Genomic DNA, 22867 nt, shown 5'->3' with positions numbered 1-22867 from the left:
CATCTTTTATTGCCTGAGTGATCGGATTTCCCTTGAATTCCATATTGTGAACGATCTGCAATGCCTGATCAGATCTTATGGCATGCAATCATGCCATTTACTCTACTGTTTCCCCGCAAGAAACCTCTGGTACCAAAGAAGCCTCAAACTACAGTCAAGGTATCCGAATTTAAGACGAACACAGTCCCAGCCTATCAAGATAGCATTAGACAGACAGACAGACAGACAAAATAGTCCAAATATTTACCATCCTTCCCGATATTTATCCTAGCACATTGTAGCCTATCTTTACCTATATAATCTGTCCTATGTTAGCCAAAGCTCTACTCAAACTCATTCAGAGCTTGAGTTTCCCTATTGCTGCTTTTCCCTATTCGAACTGGTCTTGACTGATCGTTTACCTAACCTATCCCAATCTCACGTAACCCAAAACCAATTGAAAACGAACTCCAGTTGACCCATCGAGTCACAAGCACCTCTCCGTAGAGTATCGGCCGTAATATTAACGACCAAAGCAGTCTCAGTAAGCAGCAGGGATTCGAAGCTTTTGATACCCTCGTAGAGGGTATACCTACTCGGCTATTGATCTGCTGATCTGGAGTGGATCGACTTCTCTGCTCTGCAAACATCGAAAGCCACTTTAAGAGGGTATTGCCAACAACAGTAATCCGATAGCAACAGCAGCAGCTTCAGCTGAAACCAAAGCCAATCCGGCAACTTGCTGCCGTCCACAGTACACTGCTGCTGGCATCGCGTGCCCCTCTCTGGCGCAACAATGAGGAAGGAAACCGATCGGTGTTCGTTTACTCAGTTAGTTGGTCAATCGGCCGACCGGGTTTGTGCAACTAGCTGCAGTCACAATCCATTACAAACCGCCACAGTCCACCCGCCAACGCCCACCTTTCCTTTCATCAATTAAAAGCGAAAACATTTTGAGGCATTGTCGTTTATGGAACAATGTTGCTGTTACGGTGTCATAATTATGTACCAATCAGAAGTGGATTGGTACATACATACATGTGTATATCTCTATCCAGATGATATCGTCCAAGTGGTGATTGTCTTGTAATACTGCTTGAGCCATTGCAATAATGTCCTTTACTCATTGGATAGGACTGGAATGCCAGCAGCAACGTATCCCATTTCTATATCATGGAACCTGAACTGTCAAGCAATACATCAATAGAATCTTTCAAGAACGTCATTTCCACCGGGTCCTCTATGCCCTATAATAATGGGAAAGAAGTCAGGCAAAAGGTAAAAGCTAGATTGGCCTGGTAATGGTGTCAATTATATGTTCCGTTATCTCTGTTCGCAAAATGGAGGAGTTGATTTGTTGGTTAATACGTGAAAAATTTAGAGAGAGTGGACAAAGTGGAACCACGAAATCTAGTTATGTTTTAATGTTAATTCTTGCACTCCGTTTATCATCTTATATCTTCCCATTTTGTTTTATATTCCGCTACGTCCATCTCTCTTCTTTTCACACCAACACCAGCCGTTATATCTCGCTCCCTTCCGACAGGGGGCGCACACTGGACGAGGAAGAGTGTGAGAGAGAAGAAGGCATACTATAGCCACTGAAAATTTTTTCTTTCTGGATATAATAATGATCCGATTGTAGGGTTGTGGCAAAATTGATACAGTGTGATATCACAGGAATCGGGATACAAAATTCGGCTGCTCTATGCAGTGCATATGCATATGTTAAAAGAAGCAACAATCATAGTATTAGCATAAGGTTAAGTGTCAGTTTGGTCTGGATCTTGATGGTCCTGCGAGAGATTGAGATTGATTGAGAGAGAGAGAGAGAGAGCTCAAATTAATAGTTGGTAATAATGGTCCCAGCACTCCTCGAAGGGATCGAAAATGGCTTCCTCTTCAGCTTCCTGTTCGGGATCTGCGTTGACGATGAGCTCACCGGCTATAGAGAAGCTATTATTCAGAATTTGGTTCCATTTCTGAATATACCTTTCACAATTCCTCTTTTTGAGTATCGCTTCAGCCTTGATCAATTCAGTCAGCTCTTGGCCCGACCACTTGGCGTACTTTCCCTTCGGACCAAAGTCTTCAAACAAATTTGACACATCGTAGATAACGTGCCACAATGCAACCAGATATCTGCGAGTCCCATTGTTGCAATTATATTCTGCAAGCTGCTCTTTAGTCAGAAGGAGTCCACTTATCGGCTCCAACTGTATGGTGTAGTCCTTCTCGTCATAGGTGTCCAGTTTTAATCGCGTCTGCATAAAGTTCAAATACACCATCCCGAAAATAAAGGCTATGATGGCGATGGGGCACATCGAGGTAACTGCCTCACGGAGCAGCTCGCTCCAACACAAATCTAACACAGACGACATTTGTTGTTTTCCTTATTTTCCTGGAGTTTTCATTGTTTCCGAAATACGACTAGCACGTTGCTGTTTTCTGTTTTGACTGAGGGATTTCCAGCTCTGCCTTGTAAGCGATGAACAGAGTTTTGTTAACATCGAGAGATAGCCTACTGGGCACTAGAAGAACGAAGTATCGGTGTGGGGTTTTAACCAATCGCTTCCGTTTGGTTTTCAAAGAACTTAATTTTTCCCAGCATCTATTTTGGCTTCGTTTTCCAAAACGTATAAAATACGTAACTCTGCTCTTTATAACTTATATAAAGCTAACTTTGGGTATGAAACTATAGGCCGACTTAAGATTAAGTGAACTATAGCTACTACTGAAGCTTGACTTCATAATTTGTATACCTAATTGATCCTTAAATTGTCTTCTCCAGGTGGGGATGATGCAGGGCGTTAAGATGATTTCCGACATCGTTGTTGCGTGCCTTGAGGCCTTAGGATTCAAATAAGTAATGCTTGTCCTTCTTTTGGCTTTGGTCTATGGCATGATCACCGGAAGAGCGAGATACAGATCGAGAAATAGTTCACTTCTTTCACGTAGATCGGTATCTGCTGTGCAGAAATTGATGGATATGAATCTGCTCCCAAGTTCACAGATTAAATGATCGGTCAACAACTTGCAAGTACTTGGGCATGTACGTTGTTTATAAAGGTAAACCAGACATAAGGAGTTGCCTTCAATGAGATCACTATATCATATAGTGACCATAGAAACAATAGGTGCAAATACGATAATTTTCTGTAAAGGGAACCCAGTGAACCTTGTACTTGGATCCATTACCAATTGTCCAAGATGTTCTTGCGGCACTGAAAACTGCAATTGAAGGTACATGAAGGCATTTCGCATGATTTTCCCATAGAAACCCATGTAGATATTGTGTAGTCGAAAGAGTATGCCTTGACCCTTTTCCCACGCCAAGAGTTACCAGACATTTTGGTGTGTCAGTGCTGGCCTGTCTAATTAGGGTTTCCCACTGCAGAGGCCAAGATTTATGTCTCATAAATCGATATATCAAGCAACCAATTGTCGGGATACCAATTGACAGTACAGTAGACAGTACACGGACCGATATCTTTATGGCTCGAAATGTAATTGGGATTTGCTGGTGTCTGACGCAAGCGTTGAGGCATTTTTCAGTGCCCTTATCAGTTGTGGGATGTGTGCTGCCATTGTCTATATATATACATCTGAGCACATTTATTTAAACGAATACGTCTATAGAGTATCTATTATCTACTATATCAATGTATGCGTTCAGTTTTATTGGAAGCCTTCGTTTCGCACACACGCGTATGTGGAATATTTATTTACAGAGTACATTAAATAATAAAAACTAATCGTACATCTTTTCCGTTTCGAAAGCTCAACAAATCGCATAAAAAAACTCCTATTATTATTATAAAAAAAAGACATGTTATATGGGTATAAGTGCATATGGGAATGCTCTGCATGTCCAATTTTGTACTCTCCTCGAATTCGTCTCCGCCCAACCCACGTCGAGCATATTGCACAAATTATTGATGGAATTACGCTGCGATGCCGCGGATCTGCGTACTGCGAATCAGTTGCCAAACTTGATGGTCTTCTCCCCGTGCTGACTGAAGCTGGCGCTGCTCCGATTCGAACCGTTCTTCAGTATCCCATTGGAGCTGAGCGTGGTCGCGTTGCCGCCGTTCACCTTCCTCAGTGTCTCCCGCTTGGTTCGCTGCTCGCCGTACTCCCCGATGGTAACAGTGCCCAGACGCAGGGTTCGTCGCTGCTGCTGCATTGATGCTGCTGCTGTTGCTGGGGATGTTTCTGTTGGGGATGATATGGTACCATGGTTGCTGCGCAGCTGGACGGCATCGTAGTCGGGCTGTGGTGTGGCCGGCGGTCGAAAGCCGCCCACACTGATGCTAGCACTGCGCATCGGTGACATGGGCTGTTTGATTTTGGATACCAAGCCATTTCCGTTTGCAGCTCCGTTTCCAACACCGTTTCCATTTTCATTGCTTAGCCTCAGCATTTGTGGTCTAGGCTGTGGATTGGCAAATTGCGGCGGCTGCAAGGGACAGAGAGCGGGCTTTTAGCAACGGATGAGGAATGGAAGCCAGCACAGGGCTGAGAGCTGAGGCTAGGCTGGAGACCTCGGTCAATATGGCTTACCGGTGGCGGAAGTTCCGGCGTCCCATTGCTGGCCGCTCCACCATTCGTGTTCGTAGCACTGGCACTACTCTGACTGGAATTCTGTGGTGGTGTGCGGCTGTTGATGTTGCCATTGCCATTGCTGTTGCCATTGCTGTTGCCATTGCTGTTGCTGTTGCTGTTGCTGGTGGTAATGTTCCGATAGCAGCTATCGTCTGGCATTATCGAGGTGCGCTTCAGTGTCTCCCCGCGCTCCTGCAAAGAGCGAGAGTAAAAGCATTAGCAAATTCCATTAGATGGTGGGTGAGCGGAACTCTCTCCCCCAGCCACAGGCTGGGATCATCATCATCAGCAGGAGCACAAAAGGTACCTGATAGGTGGACATGGTTACCAGAGGTCGACCGATGGTCACGGGTCGCATGGTTGGCATATTGCTGCCCTCCGCTTGCCCCGCTCCGTTCTTCACACGTAGCAGACTACTCATTTCTCTTTGGGCCACAATCAATCTGTTCGGCTGCTAGCTGGCAGCAAGACTGGGCGCCCGCTGTCCGATGCCTCCCGACCTGGCTCTGACTCTGGGCGCTCTTTGGCGACGCAGTTCGCTCATCGCGTCGGCGCCCCCCGATTAGATAAAACCATTGAGGAGAAGTACTCACAATCAGAATCACAATCATTGCCCCGCGCCACTCCCCCGCCCCGTCCCCGAACTCTGCTCTGCACACTCTCTCTCGGTACCCGCCTCTATTTGCTTTTGGGCCATTTGTTTGCCTGCCTTTTGTTTTGGTTCCTTCTGTCAACATTTTGCTACGTGCCCCTCCCCGCGCGGCGTGAGTCATGCCCGTGTGCCACGGTGACCGTTGAGATTGATTTTTTGTTTTGGGCGTTAAAGAGTGTCGGTAACATCGGTAACAATTCAACTGTCATCGGGGGTGTATCTATTGCTCAATTTCTATGAGTCGATCGACCACTCATCGATCGACTACTGCGAAAGCTGCTCCCTGCACTACACTACTTGAAAGCATAATTAATCGGCATAATCGGCATAATTGGCATATTCGGCACTTGATCGAACAATCAGTCCGACAGAGATCCCCACAGAGACGTTCAGCTCCCCCCCTCCTCTGGTTTTAGTGCTATCTGCGCTCCACTTGGCCACGATGGAATGGGGAACGCCACTCCACAATCGAAGCGTTGATAGCCCTTCGAGGCATGCTGCGTCTCGCGTCTCCGCTCTCCACCAAACAACAATTGGCCAACAGTTTGATTAGGTAACATCTACAACAATACTACATACAATGGCTGGGGGAGGGGGCCAGGGGGCTCAACTGGCCAACAACAAGTGCAGTGCAGCCCAAGAGGCTCGCTTGACCTTTACAAGTAGCTGGTGATGATGATGATAATGATGATGATGATGCTGCTGGCTGGCTCACCTTGTGCTCGCTCTCATGGAACCCGTTCCTGAACATGCGCTGGTGCGCTCGCTTGAATTCATCCATCAGCGCTGTGTGCTGATCGCCTCCATTCGCTGTTCCACCTGCTGCTGCTGCTCCACCTCCTCCTGCATTGCCCCGCTGTCTGTGCGACACTTGGGCAACCGCATGGCTGCCAATACAGCTGTTGCTGTTGCTGCTGCGGTGGCTGCTGTCATTGTGACCGATCTGATGACGATCTGCACTTCCATTTACTTCTCGATTGTTGCGTTGCTGCTGCTGCTTCTGGAATAGTTTCTGGAATTAGTGGCCTGGCAATCGCCTACCTGATGGGGACATCGCTCACCTCTTTGCGCTTCTTGAGCTCCTCGGTTATGGCACTGGAGAGGCTGCTACCCCCAGCACCCCCTTCGCTGGCGCCTGGTCCGCCACCTTCGCTCATTCCTGCTTTCGGCGGGGGTGGAATAGGTGCACATCCTCCTCCAGCTGCAGCTGCAACTGCAACTGCAGCTCCAGCTGCTGCTGGTGTCCTCAGGTGACTACTACGTTTCATGGTGGTGCTGCTGTTGTGTGGTGGTACTGTGCGGGACTGTACCTTGTCCGTTGCCGAACTGGAACTGGAACTAGAGTGGCTGGCTATGAACGTATTGTTGATGGAGGTGCCATTCTCGGACAGCTTGATGATTGTCTTGTTCAGCTGCTTGCCCTGGACTTGAGCCAGCGACCAGGAACCTGAGCCACCGCCAGGAACCGCCTCCTCACGCACAGCCGTTAGCCGCTTGGACTTGGCATCGGCCCAGCAGGGACTCTGATCCCCGGTCACTGAGCTGGCGGAGCTGTTGTATCCGCTCGATTCGCCCGGAAAGAGGTCACAGCCGGCGGCGGTGCGCACCACCATATCCAGCTTGCTGGAGCTCTTCATCACGGCCACCGCCTCGCTGAAGAGCACGTCGGAGAAGTCGATGCTGTTCACGCTGAGGATCTGGTCGCCGGGCCTCAGGCCGGCCTCTCGCGCCACACTCCGCTCCTTGGTGAACTGCACAAAGATGCCCGGCTTCCACTCCGGCCCCTTGCAGATGCCCAGGCCCAGTTTGGTGCGCGGCGCCACATGCAGCACCACGCTTATGTCGCGGCTGGCGCTCCTTCGGTCCGTCTTGAAGGAGCTCTCCGAGGGCGTACCACTGACGCTGGGCAGCTTCACCACGCTCCACGACAGACGCTCCTCGGGCTGGCTATTCGGGGATGGGTTAGATCGGTTAGGGATTAATCCTTAGAGATTTGGGATAATTTTTGACTTACTCCCTGACTGGCAGCATTCCGACGCCCCGCACTTTGAGCGTGACCCGATCCTGGCTGCCCACCAGCTGGATGAACTCCTTGTGCACGGCATCGTCCAGCCGAAAGCCATTGATCCGCAAGATCTGGTCACCAATCTGCAGGGGGAACCGCGAAAGAGAACCGTGAAACACAGAAGAGCTGCCGGAAAAGTCACCCCTCACTTACCCGCAATCCCTTTAGCTGCGCCTCGCCGCCGTGCTCCACATGGGAGACAAAGAACCCGGTGCCGTGCTCCCGGCCGCCACGCACCGCAAAGCCGTACGTGCTGGCACGCTCCGGGCCACCAGCCAGGAGGCGGCGCTGATGCGGACGCACCAGCCGCAGCACCCGCAGCCTGGAGCTCGTCGGGATGGCGCACCACGAGGAGGCGGCCGTCGTGGTCAGGGTCATCACATCGCTGGACGCCGAACTGGTTGTGGAGCCCTGCATGCTGCTGCTGCAGTCCGTCGATGCCGAGGCCGATGTCGATATCGAGGCCGAAGTTGCTGTCATCGTCATCACTGTCGACAGTTCCGGTTCAGGGCAGGCTGCTGCAGGGAAGAGAACAAAGACCCGGGGGGGCTTTAGGTTCGTCCGAACGGTTCAAAGGGCGGACAGGTACTTGTAGAAGCGGCTAAGCTATCAGACCATTTCATTTTCGAGTAGCACAGGGTCGATTTCAGAGAGCAATCGCTTTATTTGCTGAACATAAGACCTGATCTGGACTAATGGTGTCCAACACCTAAGTGTTGTGTGTGGTTAGAGTATTTCTTTTCTTTTCTCCCTTAAATAGTCCTCGAAAACGCTGTGACCAAAGCTCAAAGGTCCCTCGGCGCTCCATCTGCATGATCAAGGGCTTAGCAAGCCCACGCATCGCATTCTCACGCCATGAGCTTCCCTATAACCGAGTAGTACGCTTTGGAGAAGGATCGTGTCATCTCTCAAAACTCAGTGATCAATCGACTGTACAACATTTCAATTACTTTTGTTGAACGGACTGTGAATGGATATCTGTATCCCTGATCTAACACTCTTCTCGGTGGAGTCCATGGAATGGGCTTCCAAGATGGAGGAAAAACAGTTCTGTTGTGTATCGTGGTGACATTAAAGACCGGCTTTTATTGGTTCTATTCTATTTTCCTGGTGTCAAAGCATTACTCTTCTGTACTCTTGGGATATTTTCCCCATAGCAGATCAATCAAGGAACATCGTATCATTGCAATATGTATGGGTTTTGTATAGATTTTTGATCGATTCATATTATTTTCAATAAATATATTATCTGCATTTATCGTAACATCAATCGATAACGGGTTACCAATCGGTTACGCACTTGGAAAGCACTTCCATTTCCGATTGAAACGTTTTGGCGTGTTCCATGCGAAAGCTAAAGAAAGTGATTGGAAAGGGGAGTGGCTGTGGCTGTGGCTCTCCCTTCTTCTTCCACCTCTTTCCCCCTCCCCGATTGGCGACGTGCAACGCCTGAGAAGTGATGCCAGAAGTGAAGCAGAGAAGGAGAATAGAGGGGATAGGGCAGAGCCGCAGAATGGAGGAGAGCCGAATGCAAAGTGAGCAAAACTTGAACTTGCAATCGAAATTCCCCCCCGAAAATTGGGTCACACGCATCGACAACGATGATGATGATGGTGCTGGTGGTGGTGCTGGTGGTGGTGCTGGTGCTGGTGGCAGTGGCAGTAGTGGTGGTGGTGGTGCGGCTGCTGGTGTGGTGGTTTCGACTGCTTTCACGCGCCACTGCCACTCCATTCCAGCGCTGGGGCTCTGGCTGCCACTTCCACAGCTCCGAGATCACATTCACCAGCGTCGTGTCGTGTCGTCGCATAATTTCACTTTTTCACGTAATTCTACGCTTCACTTGCAGCGACGCCGGCATCGAGCCAAACGAAAGGAAACGAAACGAGAAAATTATAGAAATTTATTATTGAAATTGCACTTCCAGTGCTGGCTCCCCCGCTCCTCCCCTTGCCAGTCCAGAAAATCCCTCTCCGATCTGCTCGAAGCATATTTTTGTTGGCCATATAAATCACTTATGTACTGAGTGATCCATGGGCCATTCAAGAGCTAAAGTTCAACCCACTAACGATATGGGGGGGGGGGGGGGGGGGGGGGGGAAAGGTGTTTGGCCCGATGTTGCCACATGCCACAGTTACCCTCGCTCGCTCACTGACGTAACTCCGCTCTCGGGCGCCCAATTACTCGAATCAAAACGTTTATAATTGCCGGCACACACAGGCCTAATGATGAAACCTCCGATTCGGAATGAAAATACACTCGTGGTGCAGACAATAATTTATTAATCTAGTATTTCATGTATTTAGATGGTTTCAGTCGATCCAATCGAAGCAGGATCGCCTCTCGTCTCGATCGAGGGCTCTGCTAAAGCTTATGCCCCTAGCCGCCTGATCGTGAGCGGCGAGAGCTTTAATCTGTTGTCAGTCTTCCCATACGTTGGGGAAGAGAACTCTCAGAGAACTCAAGAGAACGACAACACAGACTTGCAACAGCATCAAGCCAGATCAAGATCCCACGCAAGATTCTCTTTGAAGCCCTCCATCTACGCCCAATGTGCCACAATATTTGATGCATGACGCGCTTGTAACAGAGCAAATGTTTAGTAAAATACGAGTAGTGATGCAACTGTAATGGATAATGGCTCTTTTAATAGATGTGACATGAGGCGATTCAAAAGGTAGTTCCTGTGGCTGTCTCTAGCGACTGGCAGATTGGCACTTAGTTCGAGTTGGCTAATTGCTTCAGTTAATCAGTGGCAACAGTTCAATTGATTGATAAGTGATCGAACATAATTGTTGGCTGCGAATGGAGTATGTTATTCAATTCAATCGTTCGATCAGCAATCGCCTGTAGTGGAGTAAGAGTTTTCAAAGAAGGAAATTGTATTCCACTGACACAATTTCATCAATTTATAGCATATACCATTCAAAATCGAGGTAGATCCCAGGTGTGTTGATATCTGAACAGATTTCGGAACTCTTCAGCTTTCCCCGCTGTCAGCCGGAGAGACAGCGGACACGATCGACAGACAGAGACCCAGTTCTTCTTAGGTGAAACTCTTTGCAATCAAAAGAAATGAAAATGAAACAAAGACCGTACAAGACCAGCACAGAATGTACAGTACAGTACATATGTATATATGTACGTACAGTGGAGGAGCGTGATTATCAATTTAAAGAGAATCGTTGGTAATGCGAGTCCAACGAATGTCGGATCTGAATGGGGCAATGGGAAAACACTTAACGCTCTTGTCACGCAGTGCTCGTAATGCCCGGAGAGGGCGTGGCAGAGAGAGAACGAACAACATTGTAATGCTACGTGAGCTTCCAGCAAAAGAAAACACTCACATGAACTGGAACTGGAACTGCGATGCTGGACCGAGACCGAGACAACATCTCGAATTATCAAAAAACTTACACAGAGAAAGTCATGTCCATGTCCAGCAGCAGACAAGACAGAAGCAACACTCCTCAAATAATTGCTACATTTCTGCTGCTTAGGCAGATGAGACGCAAAACATGAAATCAAACAAGAAACAATGTTGGGGATACCCTCGATTCAATTGAGGGTATTGTGGATTTGAGTGTCGGTTTGCACAAGAATTCTTGTGCACTTCTAAAGAGAATGGATCCCTGTATGCCCTTACTCGAGTCGCGCAAACGACATGTATTTTGTTTCTGGTTTTAGAGTCGAGTTTAGAGTCGAACATCAATGTATTTGGGAGTTCGCTTCTCGGAGCAAAGGAGCACTAGGAGCAGGTTGGATCACCAATGTTCTTTGAATGACGTGGATTCGCTCTAAAAATGTCCCATGAATGAAGACCATTAGCCAATACAATTTAAGAAAACAAAAGACCATCAAATTACACAAAAGCCTGACAAACCGAAAAAATTGCAATATTATTGAAGGAAATACAACTAGTAGATGTCTTTAAATTTGTAGTGTTACATATATTGAACTGCTTGAATAAAGAAAATCAGCTGTTTTGGACTGACATTCACGCTTGAACGATACTATCTCTAATTCGGGAAAACAATCTTTAAATATCTTGCACCAAAAAAAGTATTTAAAGCTGCGGCCACGAGTCCGAAACCGCCTTTCTTTTTTTGTTGTTTGGTTTTCCCTAGCGAGACACTTCTTGCGGGCTCTTCTGGGGAAATGTTGAGCATAAAAATTGTGCATGGAAATAAAAGTAATAATCAGCAGCCAATGGTCAAAGCAGCTTGGGTATTTTCTGGTGCCTGCCTCAGCACTTTTTCAATTAAATTTCAACCCGAAAGCCGAAAGCCGAGAGCTGAGAGCTGAGCAATTGCCAAACGGAAACCGTACGGAAAGTGTCAACAAAGTGCCGCAGAGGCGTGACAGGAAGTGTATGTAGATGCCACAGCAAGAAGCAAGCAGCAACAACTCATTAGAACTAATTGTAGCGGGGCAGGGAGGGGTCAAGTGGCCGGGTGGAGCAGTTGGACGATGCCGCGCGCAGGTGAAAGGCCGTCAAAGAGTCGAACTTTCGTTTGGGGGCAGAAAATGCTATGACTGTAGCTGTAGCTGTGTTGTAGCTGCAGTTGTTTGTTGAAACTTAATTGTAACTGCCAAATAATTTGTTGCGGCCACAGAAACGGATTATCATTATAATTATTATATCTGCGGCTCTCTTTCTATTGTTATTAAGTGTTGAAACGACAGCAACAGCACCAGCAACCGAAACGGAATGGCGGGACGGCATTCCGCCTGCCTGATCGATAAACGGATACCTTCAAGTAGCTGCTCAGGTCTTTCAGCAATGCCTCGATGGGGGGGATTTAAGGTGGAGTCAATCCAAAGGCAGCATGCAGCATGCAGGCTCCTCTGTTCGGACTTGCTCCGATAATTGCCATCAATCTCACGCTGATAAATTGCAGACGGATGTGGGATAAGTGGGTCTGCAATGTCATTGAATTACAGGTATTTACCTGTTACGATTGGGCTTCTAGTATACCGAATGCCGAATAAGATCGTTGCAGATCGCAGCTTTCTTTTTGAGTGTAGGAAAGGATTGAAGCTGGGCCGGAGCTGTGCATCGATTCTGTAGCAAACAATCAATATGAAAACGCTGCCACGTGAGACTCCTCTCAGGCCGAAATGCGAAATGGGAGCAAGAGCCAAGCCTCAGGCAAGGTTCAGAGATGCCAAGGCGCAGAGGGGGCCCCTTGTCCCCCATGTCGACCGTCGAATGTCGAAAAGCATTCCATCATCATCGCGTTTGCTGCCCAAGTCTTTTGTTGATCTGCTTTAACGATTGCTGCTGGAGTGCCTCTGAGTCTGGGTGTCGTCTCCATTATTAGGGGGTGAAGGGGGGTGTGGGGGGATGGTAGTGAGTGGGTTTATCATTAATCACGTTTTAATTGCTCACGTGTCTGAAGCAGAGCAATGGCGAATATTTGCACGTATTTCTTGTACGTATTTTCCCTTGAGATGATTTTCAAACACAAATAATTTCCATATTTGCAGGGGGTTCGGTTCGGTTCGGCTTGGCTGGCTGCCAAATGAAATTACAATAAATAAAAGAGAAATTTCTGTTGAATTTTTCTGTCCAGACACCAGACACCAGACACGTGAATGCGCATCTATCGCATTGGAGATCCTCAGAGGCTCAGTCTTTGGCTGTGGTGCACCTGTGTGCCTCTTTCAATGCTTTTACTTCCGCCGATGATGGTGCCTGGCAGCCAGGCTGCCTGGCTGCAATCAGGCAAACGCACGACTGACAACGTGACAAATTGTCGATAATCTAAGTGCCCCATTCCATACCCAAATCCATCTGGCTCTGGCGCTGCCTCGTGTGTCCCCAGGAAGGCATTTTTCTGGTGAAACTCCTCTTTCGTGTGTGTGTGTTGCTTATCGCCAAATTTGCAGGCAATGTCAAACGTGGGTTATGCCACCAAACAGAAGACAGCAGACAACAGAAAGCACACAGAAGACAGAAGACAGGAGGAGGATGCGCCATAGCCAGAGCCCAGCCATGGCCATAATCGTGATGCCAGCAGCCAGTCGACTCCATAAATACCAAAGAGGTTGCCTCTGCTGTTGGTGTTGCCGCTGCTGTTGCTGTTGCTGTTGCTGTTGTCGTGTGCAAGGAAGCGTCCCCTCTGTGTGGCAGCTGCAACAACGGGGCTCCTTCGTCTGGGAGAAAGCTGGGGGCACAAACTTTTACTCTGCCTCTGCCTCATTTTAATTGCAGAACATTAACAATGCGCCAAGGATTGTCTCTACCTCTACCTCTACCTCTGGGTATGGCTCCTTGGCTTTCACCTTCAGCCAATTAGGATAGCGGCAATGGCTGGCCTTATGCAATGCCTGGCCCTTGGATGGTAGGCCCATATCCATCTTCAGATCTCCATTTACTATTAAAAGCCCCAAATGTGTGTGTGGCATGTGGCAACAGCTCTTGCGGGTAATCATCATCCACTGAAAACAATTTACATTTTTCGCCTCGAATCATTCAGAGCTTTTTTTCTGTGATTGCGTGCCAGATGAGCGGCAGATGTGCCCAAAGAGACACTCTATGCCGTATTGCGTCAGATGGAAATTGGCTCTGCCACAGGCGCCAGCAGCGCCCCCAGCTGCCTTGTGGCAGCAACAATCGCCTCTTCAATCAACTGTTGGCTGACTGTGTGGCTGCTATTGAACTTTTGCTATTTTGGCCAAGATTCCCACACACCTGCTGTGGCAGACGACGTTGCAGCTGCTGCTACCCACCCACCCACTCTTGCAGCGTGTGAAACGTTGCAGCAACACGGCTGTCGCTTTGCTTTGGCTTTTGCTTTCGAGGCGTGACACGAAACACTGGCTTTCAAGTACGTTTCGGTTGGCCCTAATGCACAGGTAAATGACCGCTGAATGGCGTCGCAAAAATTGAATTGTTTTGCATAAATTGATGTTTCGTTCGTCGCTGTCGCTGTGGCTGTTGCTGTTTCAGTTTCTGTTTCGGTTTCATTTTTGTGGCAGTGGCAGTTGGCAGTTGGCAGTTGTTTTAATTGAAGTAGTGCCTCCTCTGTTGGGCCCACGCGCAGCAGCAGCAGCAGCAGCTGCCACATGGAGGAGGCCCAGCTGCCAAGAGTCTTGCAGCAGGCGGGGGAGTGGAAGTTGGCGTTGAAGCTGCACCAGAAACTGGATTGGCAGGGCGCGGCTGCTGGCTGGTGGCTGCTGGCTGCTGGCTGCAGACCATCTGCAGATCATCATTTCGACAGAGGAGAGCCTCAGATGCTGCGGAAGGCAGGCCAGGCCGACTTCTGCTGCAGCGAAAGTTGTCCAGGCCATTTTTCTCTCCTGCAAAGACATCTTCTTTTTTATTGCTAAGAAAGTTAGTAGATCGTTAGACAACACAACATATAATACCAAAATCCAAGAGCCACAACTGTGTAGCACTGGGAAAACTGGTAAGCTCGGTAACTGGATCTGCTTGGGGATCTAGGGGGTTCTTCTGGGCCCTCCAAAATGGTCTACAAATACCGATTATAAAAATTAACATCAGCAACAGCAGCAACAGCAGCAACCGCCGCCGCTTAGCCAGCAGTCGTTTGTTTATTGGGCGGAGGGGGCCAGGAAGGCAGGAAGGCTGACTGGAAAGGCGGCTTGGCTTATCCTACAAATGCCAGACAAGCAGCCAAGAAAATCCAACCAGTCCGAGAGTCGCCGCCGCCGCCTGCCTGTCTGTCTGTCTGTCTGTCTGTCTGTCTGTCCGTCCGTCCGTCTGTCCGTCCGCCTGGCAGAAATGCCATTTGAGGCTAACTGGGCGGCGAGGCGAACTGGTTGCCCAGGCCAAGAGCTGGAGCCCGTCCTCGATGGCTTGGGTTACAAAAGGAGCCTGGCTCTGGCTCTGTGGCAGTGGCACTGCCTGTGTGTGTGAGCCGCAGGCGGCAGGCAGCCTCAGTTTTCTGCATTATAATTTCAATTTTGTGTATATATGAGATACGCGCAACTTGAATTGGCATTTTCCATTTTGCATTTTGCAATTTGCAACCAAAACTGCAACTGCAACTGCAACTGCGGCTGCGGCTGCGGTTGCGGCTGTTAGGCCATTCCGCAGGCAACTGTCCGGGTAATTAAACCACAATTAACGCCTCATCATGATGGGAACCACAACGATGATGATGATTACGATGATGGGGATGACGGGGCTTGTGCTTTGGCCAGGAAATGCAATTAACCGATTGGCCCACAACTCAGGCTTCAGTCATTTGAAAGTCTCCGTTGCCGCCGCCACTGCCGCTGCCCCTGCCGCTGGCTGCTGGCTGCCTCATGCCTCACCACAGGCGTTTTCGGCCGGCCAGGTGCTCTCACTATCCCTCGCCTCCTCTCGAATGCCCAATTGCTGGCGGGGATTGCATAAGAGATTGGTGTCGCTGCAATGATCAATCAGTCATTCAGATGTTCAATCATAATGGGGGGGTAGTGGGAGAGACAGGGACAGAGAATGGCAGAAAGACAGTACGGTAAAACTTTCTTCCGGCAACAGGGAACTTTCTTCCTCATTTTTCTAATATGAGAGCTCAAACAGAGAGAGATGCCCCGCTATATCCAGAGGACGAGAAAATGTGAGAGATAGAGAGAGTCGTACTGCGTATTCCTTTAGGGACAAGCAGTGCAAACCCAAACGGAGGGGTCCTTCCTCATAAGGGACAGCCAGAGAAACGGCCACTCTCCCGCGTTTCTTTCGCAGAGAGAAAGAGAAAAAGTCAAAACTTTTGCATACCGTCCGTTTCTCGGAGATAAGGGTGACAGGCATTTCACTCGCATCCTTACCTAAGAGCGACAGGAATACACATACAGGCAGAACTTTCCTCTGCTCTTTCTTTTCTTTCTTCTTGGTCTCTTCGTTTGAACTAGACTTTACAAATATTTAGAGCAAATCAAGACACAACAAAAGCAGAAATAAGAGTCACAACAATTGAAGGCCGTGGCACAATTAACGCATTATTTATTAATAATATCTCTCTCTCGGCTCTCTCACAAATTGTGTCGCCCGTTAAGCAGCTTAAACACACACACATACCTACCAACGGTTTGGCGGAAGGAGGAGGCTGCCAAGCAACGGCAAAATAAAGCGTCACATTACACTCTCGCACACACACACTCACGCCAGAACACACGGGTATTGAACATCCCCATGGCTTGCATATATGTATACAATACAATGTATATGTATTTACCTCATTTGCAGTGCGGTGGGGCGTCCAAAAGAAGCACAAGTATTAATGTTAAGGAGAGCCAAACAAAAACAAAACAAAAACCAAAGAGCAACACACGCGAAACTCTTGCAATTAGAGCGCGGCAACAATCACAAAGAAGCGCGCAAATTCTTGCTTCGGAGAATCTGTTGTTGGATTCGCGGCGGCGACGGTGCTGCGGCGCGGGGATCGCAGAATCAGCGACGCGAATAACAACAAAAAGATCGCAGAGGCTTCTGCTGCCGCATGCACTTTACACTTTTGTGGCTTGAAGTGCGAGCGCGCTCAGGTGAGACGACAGACAGGACAGGTGCAGTGAAGAATTGAAACACTTTCGATGTGCCTTTCCTTTCCACGAAACGGAACAACAGTTGCACAGCAAAGAAAAAAAAAAATATCAGTCAGAAAAGTGCGTGTGCTGTTATTATTGCACTTAAAAACACTATACACCGGCGCAATATTTTTTATGTTTACTGTTTACGAATCGTCATGTGTAGACGGTAGCCCGCGAAATGTGTGTACAGCGAAACGAACCGCGCAGCCAAAGCCGAGTTTTTGAAGTGCCGCTTAGTAACCGCCGGTTTATCGATAAGATATACCGTCCGACCCTCAGAAATATACCGAAACATACCGCCTCATTTTCAAAATATACCGTAAATATACTGACGACTTCAAGTTCTATTTTACATATTCCTCGTTTTTGATATTCCGACGAATATTACTAGCTATATAGAACATTTAGCCATGCCCACATTATTTAATAGGATTGATGAATCAATTTTCTATTGAACTGGTGTATTCTTAATACTTGCTTTTATTGCATTTTGCGTAAAAACAGGTTTTAGCTAAATAAGTCAAACAAAAAACAAATAGCGAAATAGATCAATCAAAACATTTTGATATTCCATTGAATAATGCTGACTAACTAAATCTCTCAGCAATGCCCACATAGTTTTATCCAATAAATTTTCTACAAGATTGGATAGTTTTTAATTTGATTCATAAGAAACCCCACTAACAGATAAATTATCTACTAAAGAATCCACTGTTTTCTGTAGCACATTCAAAATTACGACTCATTTTTTCGTTGGATTATTAACGTCTGGCCCTTAGAAATATACCGAAATACACTGTCTCGTTTTCAAAATGTACCGTACGAACTTAGCCGTTAAGCCCCCTTTATTTAAACAGAATACTATTCATTTTAGGAGGCCGCCCACTCCGGTGGACAGGAAGATCTCATGCGACGTCACCCTCCTGGTATTCCGGTTCATATGAGCGCGTGTGCGCTCGATGAAGGCCGACCGGCGCCTGATCGGCAAAGAACCTACTCTCTCAGGATCCTAAGAACCCAGACCGTCGATTGGCTACAAAATCTCGACTTCGAAAATGGGGCCGATTTTTTGAAAATTTAATGATGTAACCATCATGATTTTTTGCAAAAATCGTGAAAAAATTGATGTCCTTTTTTCCAAAGGCAGTCGATTCGCAGGACTTTTCCGATCACGAAAAGACATGCCACGCCCAGATCGGCAGCTGTTTAGTCGAGATATAGCGTTTAGAAAAAACCTGTATTTCAAAGATACGCAAATCCATATCTTTGGAAGGCTATATCTTGGACAAATAGGGCCAGATCGGTGAAGGACCTACTCTGTCAGGATCCTAAGAACCCAGACCGTCTATTGGCATCAAAATCTCGACTTCGAAAATGAGGCCGATTTTTTGAAAATTTAATGATGTAACCATCATGATTTTTAGCGAAAATCGTGAAAAAATTGATATCCTTTTCTACAATGGCAGTTGATTTGCAGGACCTTCCCGATCACGAAAAGACATGCCACGCCCAGATCGGCAGCTGTTTTGTCGAGATATAGCATTTAGAAAAAACCTGTATTTCAAAGATATGCAAATCCATATCTTTGGAAGGCTATATCTTGGACAAATAGGGCCAGATCGGTGAAGGACCTACTCTGTCAGGATCCTAAGAACCCAGACCGTCTATTGGCATCAAAATCTCGACTTCGAAAATGAGGCCGATTTTTTGAAAATTTAATGATGTAACCATCATGATTTTTAGCGAAAATCGTGAAAAAATTGATATCCTTTTCTACAATGGCAGTTGATTTGCAGGACCTTCCCGATCACGAAAAGACATGCCACGCCCAGATCGGCAGCTGTTTTGTCGAGATATAGCATTTAGAAAAAACCTGTATTTCAAAGATATGCAAATCCATATCTTTGGAAGGCTATATCTTGGACAAATAGGGCCAGATCGGTGAAGGACCTACTCTGTCAGGATCCTAAGAACCCAGACCGTCTATTGGCATCAAAATCTCGACTTCGAAAATGAGGCCGATTTTTTGAAAATTTAATGATGTAACCATCATGATTTTTAGCGAAAATCGTGAAAAAATTGATATCCTTTTCTACAATGGCAGTTGATTTGCAGGACCTTCCCGATCACGAAAAGACATGCCACGCCCAGATCGGCAGCTGTTTTGTCGAGATATAGCATTTAGAAAAAACCTGTATTTCAAAGATATGCAAATCCATATCTTTGGAAGGCTATATCTTGGACAAATAGGGCCAGATCGGTGAAGGACCTACTCTGTCAGGATCCTAAGAACCCAGACCGTCTATTGGCATCAAAATCTCGACTTCGAAAATGAGGCCGATTTTTTGAAAATTTAATGATGTAACCATCATGATTTTTAGCGAAAATCGTGAAAAAATTGATATCCTTTTCTACAATGGCAGTTGATTTGCAGGACCTTCCCGATCACGAAAAGACATGCCACGCCCAGATCGGCAGCTGTTTTGTCGAGATATAGCATTTAGAAAAAACCTGTATTTCAAAGATACGCAAATCCATATCTTTGGAAGGCTATATCTTGGACAAATAGGGCCAGATCGGTGAAGGACCTACTCTGTCAGGATCCTAAGAACCCAGACCGTCTATTGGCATCAAAATCTCGACTTCGAAAATGAGGCCGATTTTTTGAAAATTTAATGATGTAACCATCATGATTTTTAGCGAAAATCGTGAAAAAATTGATATCCTTTTCTACAATGGCAGTTGATTTGCAGGACCTTCCCGATCACGAAAAGACATGCCACGCCCAGATCGGCAGCTGTTTTGTCGAGATATAGCATTTAGAAAAAACCTGTATTTCAAAGATATGCAAATCCATATCTTTGGAAGGCTATATCTTGGACAAATAGGGCCAGATCGGTGAAGGACCTACTCTGTCAGGATCCTAAGAACCCAGACCGTCTATTGGCATCAAAATCTCGACTTCGAAAATGAGGCCGATTTTTTGAAAATTTAATGATGTAACCATCATGATTTTTAGCGAAAATCGTGAAAAAATTGATATCCTTTTCTACAATGGCAGTTGATTTGCAGGACCTTCCCGATCACGAAAAGACATGCCACGCCCAGATCGGCAGCTGTTTTGTCGAGATATAGCATTTAGAAAAAACCTGTATTTCAAAGATATGCAAATCCATATCTTTGGAAGGCTATATCTTGGACAAATAGGGCCAGATCGGTGAAGGACCTACTCTGTCAGGATCCTAAGAACCCAGACCGTCTATTGGCATCAAAATCTCGACTTCGAAAATGAGGCCGATTTTTTGAAAATTTAATGATGTAACCATCATTATTTTTAGCGAAAATCGTGAAAAAATTGATATCCTTTTCTACAATGGCAGTTGATTTGCAGGACCTTCCCGATCAAGAAAAGACATGCCACGCCCAGATCGGAAGCTGTTTAGTCGAGATATAGCATTTAGAAAAAAATAGTCGAGATATAGCCAAAGAAAACGTGAAAAAATCGGCAATTTTGATCGCAAGTTGAGGATTGTTGTTGGACAACAACATAAATATTTGGAGAACATTTTTGTTGTAGAACATTTAACAATAACAACAAGCCAGTTTTGTTTTGTTGTTTTCTCCACTATTTGTGGCCAGATCAGTGCGATGGCTTCCTGTGGTCGAAAAAATGTACCCGACTTAGTGGAGCCCTTATCAAAGATTCAGATTGATCCTTGGTCCTTGATAAGGACTGTATTAGATCAAGGATGCTATTCCGAACACAGGATCTCGATCGCTCCCCAAATAGCCGATAAAACTAAATATGTATGGTTGGGGTCGTTGGAGTCCTTACCGAAGGATCAAGCTCAAATTTCGCCATACTCGTGCTCTCGTATTCCAAATACTGTCCACCGTCCTCTGTCCACCCACTCATTAGCCAAGTTCTCACTTATTCATCGCACATTTGCCACGGACGAGGCTCTAAATTTCCCCAGACAATAGACAATGACCAAAGACATAAGACATCAAAAACTGAAACCCAGTAGAGAGCCCAAAGAAAATCAACTGCCGTTGTAGAAAAGGATATCAATTTTTTCACGATTTTCGCTAAAAATCATGATGGTTACATCATTAAATTTTCAAAAAATCGGCCTCATTTTCGAAGTCGAGATTTTGATGCCAATAGACGGTCTGGGTTCTTAGGATCCTGACAGAGTAGGTCCTTCACCGATCTGGCCCTATTTGTCCAAGATATAGCCTTCCAAAGATATGGATTTGCGTATCTTTGAAATACAGGTTTTTTCTAAATGCTATATCTCGACAAAACAGCTGCCGATCTGGGCGTGGCATGTCTTTTCGTGATCGGGAAGGTCCTGCAAATCAACTGCCATTGTAGAAAAGGATATCAATTTTTTCACGATTTTCGCTAAAAATCATGATGGTTACATCATTAAATTTTCAAAAAATCGGCCTCATTTTCGAAGTCGAGATTTTGATGCCAATAGACGGTCTGGGTTCTTAGGATCCTGACAGAGTAGGTCCTTCACCGATCTGGCCCTATTTGTCCAAGATATAGCCTTCCAAAGATATGGATTTGCGTATCTTTGAAATACAGGTTTTTTCTAAATGCTATATCTCGACTAAACAGCTGCCGATCTGGGCGTGGCATGTCTTTTCGTGATCGGAAAAGTCCTGCGAATCAGCTGCCATTGTAAAAAGGACATAATTTCTTCACGATTTTCGCTAAAAATCATGATGGTTACATCATTAAATTTTCAAAAAATCGGCCTCATTTTCGAAGTCGAGATTTTGATGCCAATAGACGGTCAGGGTTCTTAGGATCCTGAGAGAGTAGGTCCTTCACCGATCTGGCCCTATTTGTCCAAGATATAGCCTTCCTAAGATATGGATTTGCGTATCTTTGAAATACAGGTTTTTTCTAAATGCTATATCTCGACTAAACAGCTGCCGATCTGGGCGTGGCATGTCTTTTCGTGATCGGAAAAGTCCTGCGAATCAACTGCCATTGTAAAAAGGACATAATTTCTTCACGATTTTCGCTAAAAATCATGATGGTTACATCATTAAATTTTCAAAAAATCGGCCTCATTTTCGAAGTCGAGATTTTGATGCCAATAGACGGTCTGGGTTCTTAGGATCCTGACAGAGTAGGTCCTTCACCGATCTGGCCCTATTTGTCCAAGATATAGCCTTCCTAAGATATGGATTTGCGTCTCTTTGAAATACAGGTTTTTTCTAAATGCTATATCTCGACTAAACAGCTGCCGATCTGGGCGTGGCATGTCTTTTCGTGATCGGAAAAGTCCTGCGAATTAACTGCCATTGTAAAAAGGACATAATTTCTTCACGATTTTCGCTAAAAATCATGATGGTTACATCATTAAATTTTCAAAAAATCGGCCTCATTTTCGAAGTCGAGATTTTGATGCCAATAGACGGTCAGGGTTCTTAGGATCCTGAGAGAGTAGGTCCTTCACCGATCTGGCCCTATTTGTCCAAGATATGGCCTTCCTAAGATATGGATTTGCGTATCTTTGAAATACAGGTTTTTTCTAAATGCTATATCTCGACTAAACAGCTGCCGATCTGGGCGTGGCATGTCTTTTCGTGATCGGAAAAGTCCTGCGAATCAACTGCCATTGTAAAAAGGACATAATTTCTTCACGATTTTCGCTAAAAATCATGATGGTTACATCATTAAATTTTCAAAAAATCGGCCTCATTTTCGAAGTCGAGATTTTGATGCCAATAGACGGTCAGGGTTCTTAGGATCCTGAGAGAGTAGGTCCTTCACCGATCTGGCCCTATTTGTCCAAGATATAGCCTTCCTAAGATATGGATTTGCGTATCTTTGAAATACAGGTTTTTTCTAAATGCTATATCTCGACTAAACAGCTGCCGATCTGGGCGTGGCATGTCTTTTCGTGATCGGAAAAGTCCTGCGAATCAACTGCCATTGTAAAAAGGACATAATTTCTTCACGATTTTCGCTAAAAATCATGATGGTTACATCATTAAATTTTCAA

The 22867-nt window shown here is 46.2% G+C and overlaps 2 protein-coding genes across 4 annotated transcripts; both read right to left on the bottom strand.

The window, feature by feature from the left end:
* Positions 1-930: 930 nt before the first annotated feature.
* LOC108151028 lies at positions 931-2485 on the bottom strand. Of its 3 annotated transcripts, none has more exons than XM_017279391.2 (2): positions 1972-2485; positions 931-1775 (listed from the first exon to the last, which is right to left on the bottom strand). In XM_017279391.2, the coding sequence occupies exons 1-2, from the start codon at positions 2358-2360 to the stop codon at positions 1724-1726; spliced, it is 441 nt and encodes a 146-aa protein (XP_017134880.1). In that variant the 5' UTR covers positions 2361-2485; the 3' UTR covers positions 931-1723. The 3 variants fall into 3 exon arrangements, with proteins under 3 accessions (XP_017134880.1, XP_033242007.1, XP_033242008.1); XM_033386116.1 differs by having other exon boundaries at positions 931-1900; positions 1972-2483; XM_033386117.1 differs by lacking the exon at positions 931-1775 and adding an exon at positions 1832-1924 and having other exon boundaries at positions 1972-2482.
* Positions 2486-3631: 1146 nt separating this feature from the next.
* On the bottom strand, positions 3632-17040 carry LOC108164918 (hyphally regulated cell wall protein 3). The gene is made up of 7 exons (XM_017300902.2): positions 16487-17040; positions 7455-7819; positions 7251-7384; positions 6298-7183; positions 5952-6236; positions 4543-4776; positions 3632-4438 (listed from the first exon to the last, which is right to left on the bottom strand). The coding sequence occupies exons 2-7, from the start codon at positions 7785-7787 to the stop codon at positions 3959-3961; spliced, it is 2352 nt and encodes a 783-aa protein (XP_017156391.1). The 5' UTR covers positions 7788-7819; positions 16487-17040; the 3' UTR covers positions 3632-3958.
* Between the last annotated feature and the right edge of the window lie 5827 nt (positions 17041-22867).

This window comes from Drosophila miranda, chromosome XL, assembly GCF_003369915.1.
Source record: "Drosophila miranda strain MSH22 chromosome XL, D.miranda_PacBio2.1, whole genome shotgun sequence".
In the NCBI taxonomy this organism is placed as follows: Eukaryota; Metazoa; Arthropoda; class Insecta; order Diptera; family Drosophilidae; genus Drosophila; species Drosophila miranda.
Note: the sequence above shows the minus strand (reverse complement) of the source record. Positions and strands in the feature narration are given on the sequence as shown.